The sequence below is a fragment of the Lampris incognitus genome, chromosome 17 (genome assembly GCF_029633865.1).
Source record: "Lampris incognitus isolate fLamInc1 chromosome 17, fLamInc1.hap2, whole genome shotgun sequence".
Classification (NCBI taxonomy): Eukaryota; Metazoa; Chordata; class Actinopteri; order Lampriformes; family Lampridae; genus Lampris; species Lampris incognitus.
The window spans coordinates 6,115,434-6,130,303 of NC_079227.1; the positions used below are offsets into that span (position 1 = coordinate 6,115,434).

Here is a 14,870-nt window from a genome sequence, read left to right on the forward strand (position 1 = left end):
TACCCTGGTCTGGTCTGTCTCTAGGAAGTTTTTTTCCCCAGATGAAAGAAGGGTTTGAATCCACCACCCTGGTTTGGTTGTTCTCCGTATCAAATGTACACAGCATTTTATACTGAGGAGCACATAGAAGAACATTAATTCCACACGTCTACGCAGCATAAAGCTTCAAGAAAGGACCGTATGAAAATGTGACACAGCCACACTCTGACGAGGGTGACAGCTGAGCTTGAAGAATGATCTTTGGTTTGAGGGTAAAGGCAAATTTGGGTTACTGTTGAAGGCAAAACAAATTCAAAACCTTTTTGCTCAAAGCTAAAAAAAACGACTATTTGGGGCGTCCAGGTAGCGTAGTGGTCTATTCCGTTGCCTACCAACATGGGGATTATAGGTTCGACTCCCCGTGTTACCTCCTGCTTGGTTGGGCGTCCCTACAGACACAATTGGCTGTGTCTGCGGGTGGGAAGCCGGATGTGGGTATGTGTCCTGATCGTTGCACTAGCGCCTCCTCTGGTTGGTCGGGGCGCCTGTTCAGGGGGGAGGGGGAACAGGGGGTAATAGCATGATCCTCCCACGTGCTACGTCCCCCTGGTGAACCTCCTCACTGTCAGGTGAAAAGCAGTGGCTGGTGACTCCACATGTATCGGAGGAGGCATGTGGTAGTCTGCAGCCCTCCCTGGATCAGCGGGGGGCTGGAGCAGCGGCCGGAACGACTTGGAAATAGGATAAGGTAATTGGCCAAGCACAATTGGGGAGAAAAAGAGGGGGGAAAGGCAAAAAAAAAAAAACCAAACAACTTATTTGTCTAATAATAGCAACTCCAATGTTTCATAAATGTTTCACTGATAAATTCAAGAAATCTTTTTTCTTAAGAAATAGATAAATACTGTTTTGGAGTAAATTGAAATTTTCTGTATTGTAAATATCATCAAAGATGATGGTAATGAGTCATCAAAGTAAAGATGATCCAGTTAATTGTCATATTTAAACCTGTGAACAGGACAGGCGGGCTACCTTGTTATTACTCGTGGTGTAGATGATGGAGAATATCACATCTCGGTCGCCGTGCACATCTAGTTTGTAGATCCCAGCGCTACCTGCATGGAAACACACAGCGCTCATAAATCAGACCATTAGGATTATCATTTCCTTATTTGCCAGTGCCTTGCCTGTGGTCTGTCAGCTTTGGCACTTCAACCTTATTCTTTCCTCTTTTACATCTCTGACTTCTACCATATGAGCTCTGTCTAAGTCAAGTAATTTTATTTGTGTAGCCCATTATCACAAATCAAAAATGTGCCTTGAGGGGCTTTACAGCAAAAGAACATTCTGTCCTTAGACCCTCACATCAGATAAGGAACAACTCCCTAAAAAAAAAAACCTTTTAATAGGGAGAAAAAATAGGAAGAACCCCAGGGAGAGCAACAGAGGAGGGGGTCTCTCTCCCGAGACAGACAACATGCAATGGATGCTATGTTTACACAATTTATACAACACTGAAAGAGAATAATGGGATTATAATGGATTTATAAGATATATGAACAATGTGATGAGGAGGATACCAAGCTACTCTAACTCTCAGGTCATCTGAGGATGGTCCACTAACTATTCAAAGTTCAAACAGACGATAAAAAGACTCTCCCAAACTCTGAGCGCGTTTCAAACTACATTAAAACTTATATGTTCCCCATTGCCTTTAACTGAAAAAAGGCAGTGATCCCAGACAGATACCCTTTGCCTCCCTCTGAGGAGCTCACCGCACAATTTTATGGCTCAACAGTGTTCACAAAGCTTGACCTGTGCCAGGGCTATCTGCAGGTGCCACTCAACTCAGCCGGCAGGGACCTCACACTGTCTTTGTGACAAACGCTGGGGTGTTCCAATACACTCAGATGCCATTCGGGTTAAGCTCCGTCCCTCGCTGCTTTCAGAAGGTGATGAGCACCATCTTGGCTGGCATCCCTGGTGTAGCGGTCTTCCTCGATGACACGGTTGTTCATGCTCCAGACATCAAGACACACAACAAGCGCCACCAGAGGGTGACCCAGGGCCTTTTGGAGAATAACCTGATATTGAATGAGGAAACATGTGGCTTTGCAGCCCCAGCCATACACTTTTTGGGGTCCCGCCTCTCAGCCAGGGGGACTGCTGCTCTGCAGTCGAACGTTGAAGGGATCCACAGGATCCCGGAGCCAACGTCAGCCGCACAGGTGGCCTCGTTTTTAGGCATGACGGCCTAGTACCTTCGTTTCCTGCCCCACTACTCACAGACCACTGTACCCTTCCGCCAGCTGCTTAAGAAAGAGGAGTGATGGAACTGGACCACAGCGAGTTCAGAGGCCATGCAAACACTGAAAGCCCAGCTCACAACACCCCGTTTTGGCCCACTTGAATTCAGACTGCCCGACTATCGTCACCTGTGATGCCTCAGCTCATGCGATTGGAGCAGTCCTGTCACAGGTACAGGATGGGGTGGAGACATCTGCAGCCTTTGCCTCCTGGGTTTTAACACCAACAGAACAGCATTACTCTGTAGGTAAGCATGAGGCGCTCGCCTGTGTTTGGGCCTCTGAGAGGTGGCACCTCGACCTCTATGGACAGCGTTTCATCCTCTGAACAGACCATCAGGCCTTGACCGCATTGCTGACAGCATCGGGCTCTGGCCATAAACCCCTGCGTCTGCACAGATGGGGTGAACGCCTGGGGCGATATGATTATGAGCTGAAATGTATTCCTGGGAGGGATAATGTGGTCGCCGACCTACTCTCACGTTCTATCGATGTCCCCACACCAATTGTCTCTCCAGGTGACAATATAGAACATGAACCCATCCAGATGCTCCACACACACCTACAGCCAGCAGTGTCATTGGAGGAGCTACCCCATACTGACCATGTTACACACGTACATATGCGCCGGATGGCCAGCGAAGGTTCCTGAGGAGCTCATTCTATTTGCTAGGGTGTGTGATGAAGTCTCATGCTGGGGCAATGTCTGTGTCTCCAGAGGCATTGCACTGTGGTGCCCGGGGGCCTGCGTGCACGTGTGCTATCAATGGCACATGAGGTGCACGTGGGCATCGTTAAGCTTAAACAGCAGTGCAGAGACCTCGTCTGGTGGCCAGGCATTGACCATGACATCGAAGCACTTGTCAGTGACTGTGCACCATGCCTCCTCAGTGAGAAAACCGGAGTTCCGGCGTCAACCCCTCTGCAACTAGTCCAATGGCAGTCATACCCATGGAAACATCTCCAGCGCAACAGCTGTGGGGAGATCCATGGCTGTGGAATTTCCTATCATCAGCGCTTTCTGGTGGTGCAATATGACCTCCATTCGAAATGACCCGAAGTGGTTCCAGCTGGGAACGTGTGGCAAAGGTTCGTAAAAAGAACAGAAAAACTCACTTTATTGTTGACTAGATTATCTCGTGTTGTTTAAACATAAGTCTTTCCTTATCTATTACCAGCGGGCGAGCTAGAAGCTAGCACGCACACATTGTCACCATTTTCTTCCTGTTACTATTATTAGCCATTATCAGTGGGCAAAAATTGTTCAAGACCACACCTTCACCTTAATAAAGAGACCATCAGGCATCCAGGTAGCATGGCAGTCTATTCTGTTGCCTACCAACACAGGGATCGCTGGTTCAAATCCCTGTGTTACCTCAAGCTTGGTCAGGCGTCCCTACGGACACAATAGGCCATGTCTGCGGGTGGGAAGCCGGATGTGGGTATGTGTCCTGGTCGCTGCACTAGTGCCTCCTCTGGTCGGTTGGGGCACCTGTTCAGGGGGGAGGGGGAACTGGGGGGAATAACGTGATCCTCCCACGCACTACATCCCTCTGCTGAAACTTCTCATTGTCAGGTGAATAGATGCAGCTGGTGACTCCACATGTATGTGAGGAGGCATGTGGTAGTCTGCAGCCCTCCCCGGATCGGCAGAGGGGGTGGAGCAACGACCGGGACGGCTTCGAAGAGTGGGGCAATTGGCCAAGTACAACTGGGAGAAAAAAGGGGGGGGGAAATCCACAAATAAAAAGACACGAGGTGGTCACAGCTGCAGCCTCCAGGTTTTTGTTTTTTTTTATTTATTTCTGATTTTTCCCTTTTTTCTCCCAATTTAGTGGCCAATTGATCCCTATTTTAATTCAAACACCCACCCTCGTATTGCATGCGTTCGCCAACTGCATCTCCCCGGCCGGCAGTCTCGAAGGAAAGCGCCTCCCCACTTTCGTGACAAGGCGAATCCAAGCCGAACCACTGTTTTTCCGACACACACAGAGGCGCATTCACATGACGAACACAAGCCGACTCCGCCCCCCTCCCGAAGACAGCGTTGCCAATGATTGCTGCTTCATCGAGTCCGGCCATAGTCGGATCTGACAGGACCGGGGCGCGAACCCCAGTCCCCAGTGGGCAACTGCATCGACACCAAGCCGATGCTTAGACCGCTACGCCACCGCGGACGCGCCTCCAGGTTTATCCATCTCTGTCCAGCAGTCAATGTGTCAATCATAGACACGGAAAAAGGAAAGAAGATAAATTTGATTGAAGCCGACGGAGTCGACCTGCTCCAGCTCCCACGTCACACACCGAAACGCTCGACATCTTTCATCAGGACTGCTCTGATTCCATTTCTTTTCACTTGCTATTTCTTCTTGTGCTTTTAATTACAACGGGAAATTGTACACCTGTCTTGCTGACTGCATGTGGTCTCAACCAGGAAGTTTCTACTTCTTCCTACATCACAGTTTCACTTATTTTTGGTTGTTTAGTTTTGAAAATCACTCGCTCTTGTGCTTGCCAACCTGATTCTGATTTTGTTTTGAATATCACTGGATTTGAACCTAATCTTCGTTCTCTCATCACCACCATACATACATCCACACACCCTCTCTCCTCATATCTAACCCCCCACCCACCCCTTCTGTACCATTGAAGGAAATGTTCCGGAAGTAATTGACATTGATGGACTCTGTTTGTTGAACCTCTAGATGAGGCTTTTTCCAGATGTCCCGCATTATGTCGCCCAAGAGCAGCACAGAGTCATGGTACGCTGCCATGTAGTCGTTCATCTGGGAAAAGAGAGACAGACAGAGAGAGAGAGAGAGAGAGAGAGAGTGAAAGAGATAATCTGGCTCGGTGCTTTAAAAACAGAGGTCCGTTATCAGCCTGGCATTTTGCCTTAATGCCACTGAACAAGACACTGAAACCAACAAAGTTGGCTTTTATTTGCAACTCTAAACTTCCCATTCAACATGTGGATTTCAATGCATCCATATGGATTTAAGTTTTGTGAAACTAGTGTCAACAGGGCTCCTGATATGAAAAGCTTTGGAAAACACTAAGCTGGACTGACTTCGCTGATAGCAGAGACTCAACGTTTAATTATTCTGCAGATATGAGCAGAGCCTGGCAACAGGCTTTATTTTAACATCATTATGTAATGTGATAATTTCCATATTCTAAAGACAAGCCTGTAATTCTCTGTATAGTAAAGTTTATAATTTTACATTTATGAAATCTATGCAAGTATAGGATAATGTCCTGAAACTCTATGTACAAAACAGCTGTGTAACATCAAGTTAGAAACTTGGTATTTGAAAACATACTCAGCAGATAAAACAGGTTCAGTTTCCTCAGTATCAACAATTATTTGCCCCACCAAATAGCAGGGAGTAGGAATACAACAGAGGTATTTGCTAGATTCGCACCGTGGTGTTTTCTGCAACAACCGTGCCCACTGTGTAGTTGCGTGTCTGCGGCATGGTGAGAACCAACACATTCTTCATGTGTGGCATGGAGGTCTGGTTGGTGTAGTAGTTATCACTGTGAAGAGATGGTGATATTGGAGAGGTGATGAACTCACTGCTGCCAAAGACACTCCAACACATCTGAGCCTGAGCTGGTGCACTGATTCTCATAGTGAAGGAAGACAAGTGTGCGTGTGTGTGTGAGTTCAAACTTCATGATTGTTTTGATTCAACAGACTTGACGGTTTTTAGGAAAACCCAGATCCTGAACAAATAAGCCGATACAGTAACTATGTTAAATCCTGTGTGAACACCTGTATTCCCACTCGTACCGTCCGCTTTAACCCGAATCAGAAACCCTGGATTAATAGTGACATTCAGCGGAGACTAAAAGAAAGGACTGCTACTTTTAAAGCCGGTGATAAGGACTGCTACATGGAAGCCAGGTACGTGCTGATGAAGGCCATCAAGTCAGCCAAAAAACAATACTGTGATAAGCTAGAACAACTTTACAACGGCAGGGACTGCAAGTGATAATGAACTACAAACCCAAGCCAGGTGGTTTTACCAACAACATCGCTTCACTTCCGGGTGACCTGAACAGGTTCTATGCCCGCTTTGAGTGTAACTCGGGACCTCCGGACAATACACAGAACCTTGTTGGGCACTCACTCAACGAGGTAACACATCAAGTATTCTTACAACGAATTTGTTCTCTGCATTTAACCCATAGGAGCAGTGTACAGCTGCAGCGCCTGGGGACAAACTCCAGTTCTTCTTTCCATTGCCTTGCTCAGGGGCACAAACAGGAGTATTAACCCTAACATGCATGTCTTTTTGAAAACTTTCAAGAAAATCCTTATTGTGTCTGTACCCAAAAAAATCATCAGTATCCTGTCTTAATGACTACAGACCTGTTGCTTTCACCTCAGTAATAACGAAATGCTTGGAAAAACTAGTTAAGAAACACATAAGTCTCAACATTCCTGTCAACCTTGATCCGCTACAGTTTACTTATCGGTCAAATAGATGTGTGGAAGATGCCGTGCCGTTGGCTCTGCATACTGTATTAAAACACCTTGAAGGAAAAAAAACGCCTATGTCAGAATGTTGTTTATTGACTATAGCTCTACATTTACTACCATCATACCGTTTAAATTGGTGTGTTAAAGCTTAGGGACCTTGGTCTTTGTAATTCCATCTGGAAGTGGTTATATGACTTTCTGACAGGCAGACCTAAGACAGCGAGACAGCTACTCATCTACTGTAGTTCTCCACAGAGGAGCACAGCAGGGTTGTTACCCTAGTCCCTTACTCCACATTGTGTTCACACATGACATCTACCATAGTTCTCTACACAGGAGCACGGCAGGGTTGTTGCCCTAGTCCCTTCCTCTACAGTCTGTTCACATATGACATCTACCATAGCTCTCCACACAGGAACACAGCAGGGTTGTTGCCCTAGTCCCTTACTCTACAGTCTGTTCACACATGACATCTACCATAGTTCTCCACATAGGAGCACGGCAGGGTTGTTGCCCTAGTCCCTTACTCTACAGTGTGTTCACACATGACATCTACCATAGTTCTCCACACAGGAGCACAGCAGGGTTGTTGCCCTAGTCCCTTCCTCTACAGTCTGTTCACACATGACTGTGTTGCTAAATATCATGACAGCAGAGTGACATTGGCAGATGACTCCACAGTAATTAGACTGATAAATGACAACAGTGAAGATGCCTAAAGGAAGAAGGTAAGGGACCTATCCATATGGTTTCAAGATCACAACCTTTCCCTAAATGTTGAGAAAACGAAGGAGATAATTGCTGATTTTTAGGAAGTCCAAAACGGTTCCGACACCAGTTTACATCAATGATGTCCCTGTTGAAATTGTGAAGAACTTCAGATTTTTAGGCTTTAAGATCTCAGACTCCCTCTCCTGGTCTCTAACCATCAGTTGTATCATAACGAAGGTCCAACAGAAACTATACTTTCTGAGATGTGTTCAAAATTTCAGAATGTCCACAAAAACCCTGGTCATTTACTATCAGACCCCCATAGAGAGCATCCTTACTGCATACTGGTGGGGTTTGGCAGCCTGACTGAACAGGACAACAAACAACTGAGAAGGATAGTAAAAATGGCTTCAAAAATCATAGGGGCAGCACTGCCACAGCTTCAGGACATGTACACCACCCGGTGCAGAAGAAAGCCCCCCCGAGTATGATGGAGGACAACAGCCATGCAGCACATGGTCTGTTCTCCTCCTTCCCTCAGGACAGCGCTTACAGTGTATCAAACCCCCGACCAGCCAACTCAAAGAGTTTTTACCTCCACGCCATCAGAATAATGAACAGTAGGCGCCTTATATAACTTTCATTGATTTATTATTTTGTGAGATTCCTGATTTCTTATTTTGTTGCTAGTTATTATTTCCTTATATATAGATTTAAGGGCTGAGAGACAGGGCACATGCATTTCATTGAATTTGAAGGTACATAGTACTTTTTATATGTATATGATAATAAAGTGAACTTGAGTGTGTGTGTGTGTGTGTGTGTAAGCAGGATGTGTGTGGTATGGGGGCTGAGAAAGCGGGGGATGAAGACAGAGGAAAAAAATGAATGACAGAAAGACAGAGACAGAGAGAGACAGAGAGAGCACTGACTTGTAAAGATCAATAAGAATGAAAACCACTTCTTTGCTGTCTGCCTCAACACTTCCATTTTTCACCTCCAACAAGTCATTAGGAGATCCACACACAATGAAAACTGTAAAGACAGCAGAAGACATAACACTGCAGATTCCATATTATGACATGTTACATATTCCAATGGTTATTACTTGCCAAATAGCAAAATTATTTTTGAAATAAAAAATACATAAAAACAATGTATTTATGCTGAGTAAAACTATAAGAGCGCACGTGCAGGCGCACGCACACATACACAGGTAGGGAGTTTAAAACACGCTATATTGTATGTTAAACTGCCATCTCTATCCCCCTCCATTTAATGTCAATCTTGCAGCTGCGAAGCTGATGAGCGTTTGAAGGACTCACGGTTGCTCGATCTGCTTCTCGGGGACGACAGTTCTTTTTTAAGCTCTTCGGGTTTCCGCAGAAGTTTCCTTTGAAAATGTGTTATGGAAAAGTGGGCAGAGCCTGCATCCAGAGCGTTTATGTACCTGCAGCAGAACAATTAAACTCTGTGATTTATCCGTTATCTCTGAAGTCAGTCCGGCTCAGGGTTTTCCAAATCACTATTCCCATTATTAATGCTTGGAATTTTACTTGGATCCAGATTGTATCAGAATGCATTTTAACCACCCGTTTTCACAAACGTGTCTCCAGTAGCCTGATAGAAATCCCGACTGCACACACCAGACCTTCCCCGTGCATATAACAAACCTTTTTACTGACACAGGATGAGGAGTACTATATATCACCCCGAAACACATTTACACTAAGTTATAGCCACACTGCATCTCAAACCGCCTCCCAAAGTGGATTGATAATTATAATGTAACAGAATTACAATATATCGGGGCATCAGGGTGGCGTGGCAGTCTATTCCGCTACCAACACGGGGATCGGCGGTTCGAATCTCCGTGTTACCTCCGGCTTGGTCGGGGGTCCCTACAGACACAATTGGCCGTGTCTGCGGTCAATGTGTCCTGGTTGCCGCACTAGCGCCTCCTCTGGTCGGTCAGGGCACCTGTTCAGAGGGGAGGGGAACAGTGTGACCCTCCCACGCACTATGTCCCCCTGGCAAAACTCCTCACTGTCAAGTGAAAAGCAGTGGCTGGCGACTCCACATGTATCCAGATCGGCAGAGGGTGTGGAGCAGCAACCGGGACGGCTCGGAAGAGTGGGATAATTGGCCAGATACAATTGGGGAGGAAAAAAAAAAGAATTACAATCTATCTGCAACGGGTGCAGATGTTGCATTTAAAGATTTTTATCCAAATAAGTACTATCAGATTGCTATCTCATTACCCAAGACTCATTTTATTGCCAAGTGTAAATGGGGCCAAGGACCCACGATTCCTCTTTGATGAAGGATTTTGCTCCAGAGACATCCCACTGGAGAGGTTTGCTTTTTGCTATCCAAATACCAAAATAACCATTCTTTAACATTTTCTTTTTGCTTTAACTTATAGTGAATTTAACAGAAGTGAAAATGTGCCATCTAATTTGCTAGTGACCCCCAAGTAGCCACATGAGGAACTCTTGAAGGTCCCTGGACCTCATGTTGAAAACCACTGGAGCAGGACATGATAAGTAACCATTTGTAATTTGATAAAAAGACATGACTAGATAAAGGCAGAGTTATTAAGTGGTACAGAGAAAACCAGAGATATCTTATAACCAATAAACCATACATCTGTGAATCTGTACATCTGTTTCAGTGACCCACTGACCTAATTATTTGGAGGTTGAGTTACATGGGTTTTCTCCTCTCTAGCTTCCTACTCCAGATGCCTAGTATTCTCCATAAAACTGCCTAATCTAATCAGCTGGCTTATCAGCAGGTGGCACAGTGGCCCAGTGGTTAGCACTATTGCCTCACAACAAGAAGGTCCTGGGTTCAAACCCCAGGCCATCTCAGGTCCTTTCTGTGTGGAGTTTGCATGTTCTCCTTGTGTCTGCACGAATTTCCTCTGGATGCGCTGGTTTCCTTCCATCAAAAAGACATGTGCCCCTGACCCTGATATTGAACTATTTTCTTAGACCGAACCACACCTACATGAAACTGCTCACAACAAGGTCTGTGGATTATCTTGAGTAACCGGGTCATGATTTCTGGAGACATTACTGTTGAGATTTTCAAATGTGTTTCTTTGGTGCTTTATGCAACATAAGTCGAGTGCCATCCATTTCCATTGTATTTGAGAGAAGGCAGCTATCTGTACGGCCGTTATCACCAAACCTGGGCAACTCGCACCAAAATAATCTAGATGGATAAATAGCACTACAGGCAAAAGGAAAAACATGAATTTTTGACTTTGGAGTGAATTGCTCCTTTAAGCTACTTCATTTGCAAATTAAGGTTAGCGAATATAGCTTGTAAAATGTTGCATCCTGCACAGAAGCACTATTTATGCCCCACTGTGCTTCAACATAAAATACAGTCAAAATGTATTATTCTCACAACATCTGACTGTATATATCGCACAACAAATCACCATCCAACAATCTAGTCCAGAAATTCTGAGAAACTTTTGTCGCTCATTTGTTCAGTCTTTCACTGTAAAACAACTTTTACTTAATGATGAGCAGACATGATTTGTGAAATTATTGTCAGTTTTTCATTGAGTTTGGAATCCTTTTGTGTTTTGCCAGTTTCCTCCTTCAGAACGAAGACATGCAAAGAAAGAGAAAGATGCCATGGACAAATCACCAGTCTATCACTGAAACACTCACGCAATCACTCGGACACCATCCACGACTACCTGAAACTTTGTGTGTGTGTGTGTGTGTGTGTGTGTGTGTGTGTGTGTGCATAAGTAGAGTCTCAAAATCAACTAAAATACAAGTCATCTTTGGACTGCGGGAGGAAACAGATGTAAACACATCCAGGAACATCCAGGTATCAAACTCACAATCCTCCTACTGTGTACCAACAATACTAACCACTGTGTTAGGAGTGTTACCCAACTAAATTAACTGAGAGGCACTAAGTAATTATGCCACCAAGTGTGACTGAATGATTGACTGACTGATCGTCTGATTGGTGGATTGACTGATTGCTTGATTGATTGACTGATTGAGTCGACTGGTTGATTTGTTGACTGACTCACCAGAAGCAGTCCTCGGTGTTGGTCTGCTTCTTGTAAACAAAGACAGTCTTCCATTCATCCTTGATCTGGTTTGAAGTCTCCCAGAACCGTGTGAAGAAGCTGAAGATCTTCCGTGCCGGTGGCAGCAGGCGTTGCAAGTTGGGCTTATAGTCACAAGAAAGACCGAAGCTACCTGCAGAGATGATGGGCTTCGCGAGCTTCAGGCCCACCTCCGCGCTAACACACACACACACACACACACACACACACACACACACACACACACACACACACACACACACACACACACAGATGAGGACAGAAAGGGGGTGGGGAGATTGAGTGATGTGGAGAAAGGAGACAAAGAGAAGGAGGCAGGTAGACAGAAAAAGAGAGGGACAGACAGCAATTAAGTATCAGAGGGGGAGGGTTAGGTAAGATGTCACTGGTCTCTTTAACACTTATGGTTTTACTGAATGTAGTTCACACGTGTTCATGGATATTTATATTGTATAAGCTAAAAACATAAAAGAAATTATTGGATTATTTTCATTGCAGCAAAAAACATCAAGAAATGATGATGCCAAAAACAACACAGAGATAAGAGACAGGGACTAAAAACAACACAGAGATAAGAGACAGGGACTTGATTGCAGGCAGTGATTTAAGGTAAATAACACACACACAGACACACACACACAGAGACACACACACACACACACACACTGAACAATTATTCCAGGACAACACAAGCAGCTCTTACTCGACCATGTGAAAGGTGGCATAGGTACAGGTTGGTCCCAGCAGGGCACAGCCAACTTCCCCCGAATTCTGCAAGGGAGGACGGAAAACAATGGTTAAGTTGTGTGTGTGTATATGTATGTATGTGTTTGTATATGTATGTGTGTGTGTGTGTGTGTGTGTAAGAGAGAGACAGACAGATAGACACAAATACAGAGGTATGCTAACGACTGCGTTGGGGACCTAGCTAGCCATTTCGTGATTCTGTGGGCCGAAATTAACCGGAAGATGCCCGGTGGCGAGTCATAATCCCCACGGTATTTCCCCGTTTGGAAAACCCGAATTTCCCCTTGAGGAAACCCGTGTTCAACGCGGGGTTAAAGCTCCCACCTACTTGGTTCGACGAGTCAAATGTCGCCCGTATGGCGGCGCCGGAATAAACTCCGGAGCGGCGCTGCCATGGCGGGCTGACGCGCTGTTGGCACGTTCCCGCCGAGTAAAGCGCTGACTCAAACGTCATATATGAGCGCTAGCTAAAGATGGCGACCAATTTATGGCGGGAAAATCGACAGCGGGTGTCATGGCGTCAGTCACAAACCCGCGGACACCGGGAGGTGACGCGGACAACACGGGTTTATAAAGCGCGCGAGAGCGACAAGGGCGCAAGCGCGCATGCGCTGGTAAACAAACATGGACGCCGACTTTGAAGCGAGGCCGTGCGAAGAGGCCCGTCGTTACCCTCGTCTTTACAATTCGCCATTAAAACACTACAAAGCTAACCAGATGTGCACAAATTCACCCGACATCCGAAAATACCGAGGGTGCCTTTCCTCGTCCATGACGCGCACTTCCTGCACCGACGTGCTGAACCTGGACTCCCCTTCCTCGGCCCTGTCGCGACTGAGCGGCCGCACACGCCATATCCTTGCTTTCAGTGGCGCCCCCAAGGGACCCCGATACCATCCCTGGCCCCCCCCCGCTGCCCCCCCAGCCACGAGTCGCATATGCAGAATATACTTCTGATTATGCAGAATATGCTTCTATCTGATATCTTACATTAGGTGCTGTTCATTTAAATCAATAATGTATATTTTTCTTAACTCTCATATTGACAGTTTTCCACTAGGCTATACAGCGGCGGTGGCTAACCATGTGCCATGGAGAGCCATGTGTATGTATGCAGGTTTTCATTCCAATCCGACTCCACACCAGGTGATTTCACTGATGCAGTTTTCCTCTTTGGGTGAAGGGTTGCTAATTAGTGAAATCACCTGATGTGGAGTCCGGCTGGAATGAAAACCTGCATACATATGGCTCTCCATGGCACATGGTTAGCCACCCCTGCTATACAGTATACTACAACAGCATCATAGAATTCCCGAAATTCAGTCATGGCTTCTGGTTTTGGTGTGCCACCCCAAGATTTTCAGTGGCCCCATTTGGCCCCCCCTATGAAACATGTCTGGGGGCGCCACTGCTTGCTTTCCGCTTCTTTTTTCCCCTCCAATTGTGCTAAATACAACACACTAAGCAGCTCTTCTTCTTCTTCCATGTATGTCGCCACTTTGCCCCGAAATACGTAACGCCGATCCACTGCGCATGTGCGAAACGCGTACTCCAGTAAGTGCATCAGTACTACTAGTGCGCAGTTGTCCGTGTCCGCTCTGGAGTACATCCGGGCCCTTACTGAGACGCGTTACTTGGGGCCTTTAATAAGGATTTACGGCATTTCAGCGCTCAGTTAGCGCCTGGCCGGATCTCCGCTTCAGAAAATGGTAAGAACGTGACGAATACGTTATTATCTAGCTATTATATTTTTCTTGTGAACTATTTTACTCATTGAACGCATGGGCAGCTTCTTTTTCGGCCTAACCTAATCTGAGGCGACATTGTGTAAACTGTGGTGACCCACATATATATAACGAGAGACATTCGCCTAAGAGGACGGTGTACCTTTAAGGGAAGAGGCGAGGGGTCAGATAATGCACTTCCGCTTCCGGTTAACAGTTCAGTGTCGTTGTCGAATGTATGACATGCTAAATTGGAGCTAGTAAACTACCTCGACTACGTCTACTCTCACGTCTCCTGTCTCGTTGTTTTCTAACGCCACAAAACTACTAATAAGACACGTTAGCCCCTAGCTAACGGGTCTGACCCTTTAGCCGAGCGGTTAGTGACGTCGGCCGCTGTGTGGGAGCTGCTGATTCGCATCCCGACTGCGGCGGTTCCCCCCCGAATTTGTTGAATTCGCTACAGTTGCTACTAAATTAACGTACGTCAGGCTGGGGTACCCTTATATCAGGGTGTTTATTGAGCTCATTGTTCGTCTTTCTTTTTTTTTTTGTATTCCTTAGTTTCGTCGTTTTAGGAGACATCTTGAACTCACCGTCAGGTTTTTGACAATCTCCACTCCCCCACATGTACTGCCACCGCAGCCCTTCCGGTTGTAGTGCTGCAGGTTAAAACCTCTGAAGTTGGCTGTGAGGTTAGTGCCTTTATTATAAGAGAGACAGAAAGAGAGGTGCTACAACATGATTAAAACTCTGCTTAAGATAAGCCCAAGGTGTTATAATAAATCACCACAAAACTAGAATCTAAC

General features: G+C 45.9%; 1 protein-coding gene across 1 annotated transcript in view; it reads right to left on the reverse strand.

Moving 5' to 3' along the window:
• gucy2cb (guanylate cyclase 2Cb) overlaps positions 1 to 14,870 on the reverse strand; it is a 57,137-nt gene that overhangs the window by 39,122 nt on the left and 3,145 nt on the right. Inside the window, exons 2-10 of the mRNA XM_056296834.1 lie at positions 14,658 to 14,764; positions 12,294 to 12,361; positions 11,552 to 11,767; positions 8,811 to 8,935; positions 8,418 to 8,520; positions 5,711 to 5,825; positions 4,930 to 5,071; positions 1,012 to 1,094; positions 4 to 112 (exon numbers count right to left, since the gene is read on the reverse strand). Of these exons, the coding sequence (XP_056152809.1) occupies positions 4 to 112; positions 1,012 to 1,094; positions 4,930 to 5,071; positions 5,711 to 5,825; positions 8,418 to 8,520; positions 8,811 to 8,935; positions 11,552 to 11,767; positions 12,294 to 12,361; positions 14,658 to 14,764 (1,068 nt within the window). The remainder of the gene's footprint in view (positions 1 to 3; positions 113 to 1,011; positions 1,095 to 4,929; positions 5,072 to 5,710; positions 5,826 to 8,417; positions 8,521 to 8,810; positions 8,936 to 11,551; positions 11,768 to 12,293; positions 12,362 to 14,657; positions 14,765 to 14,870) is intronic.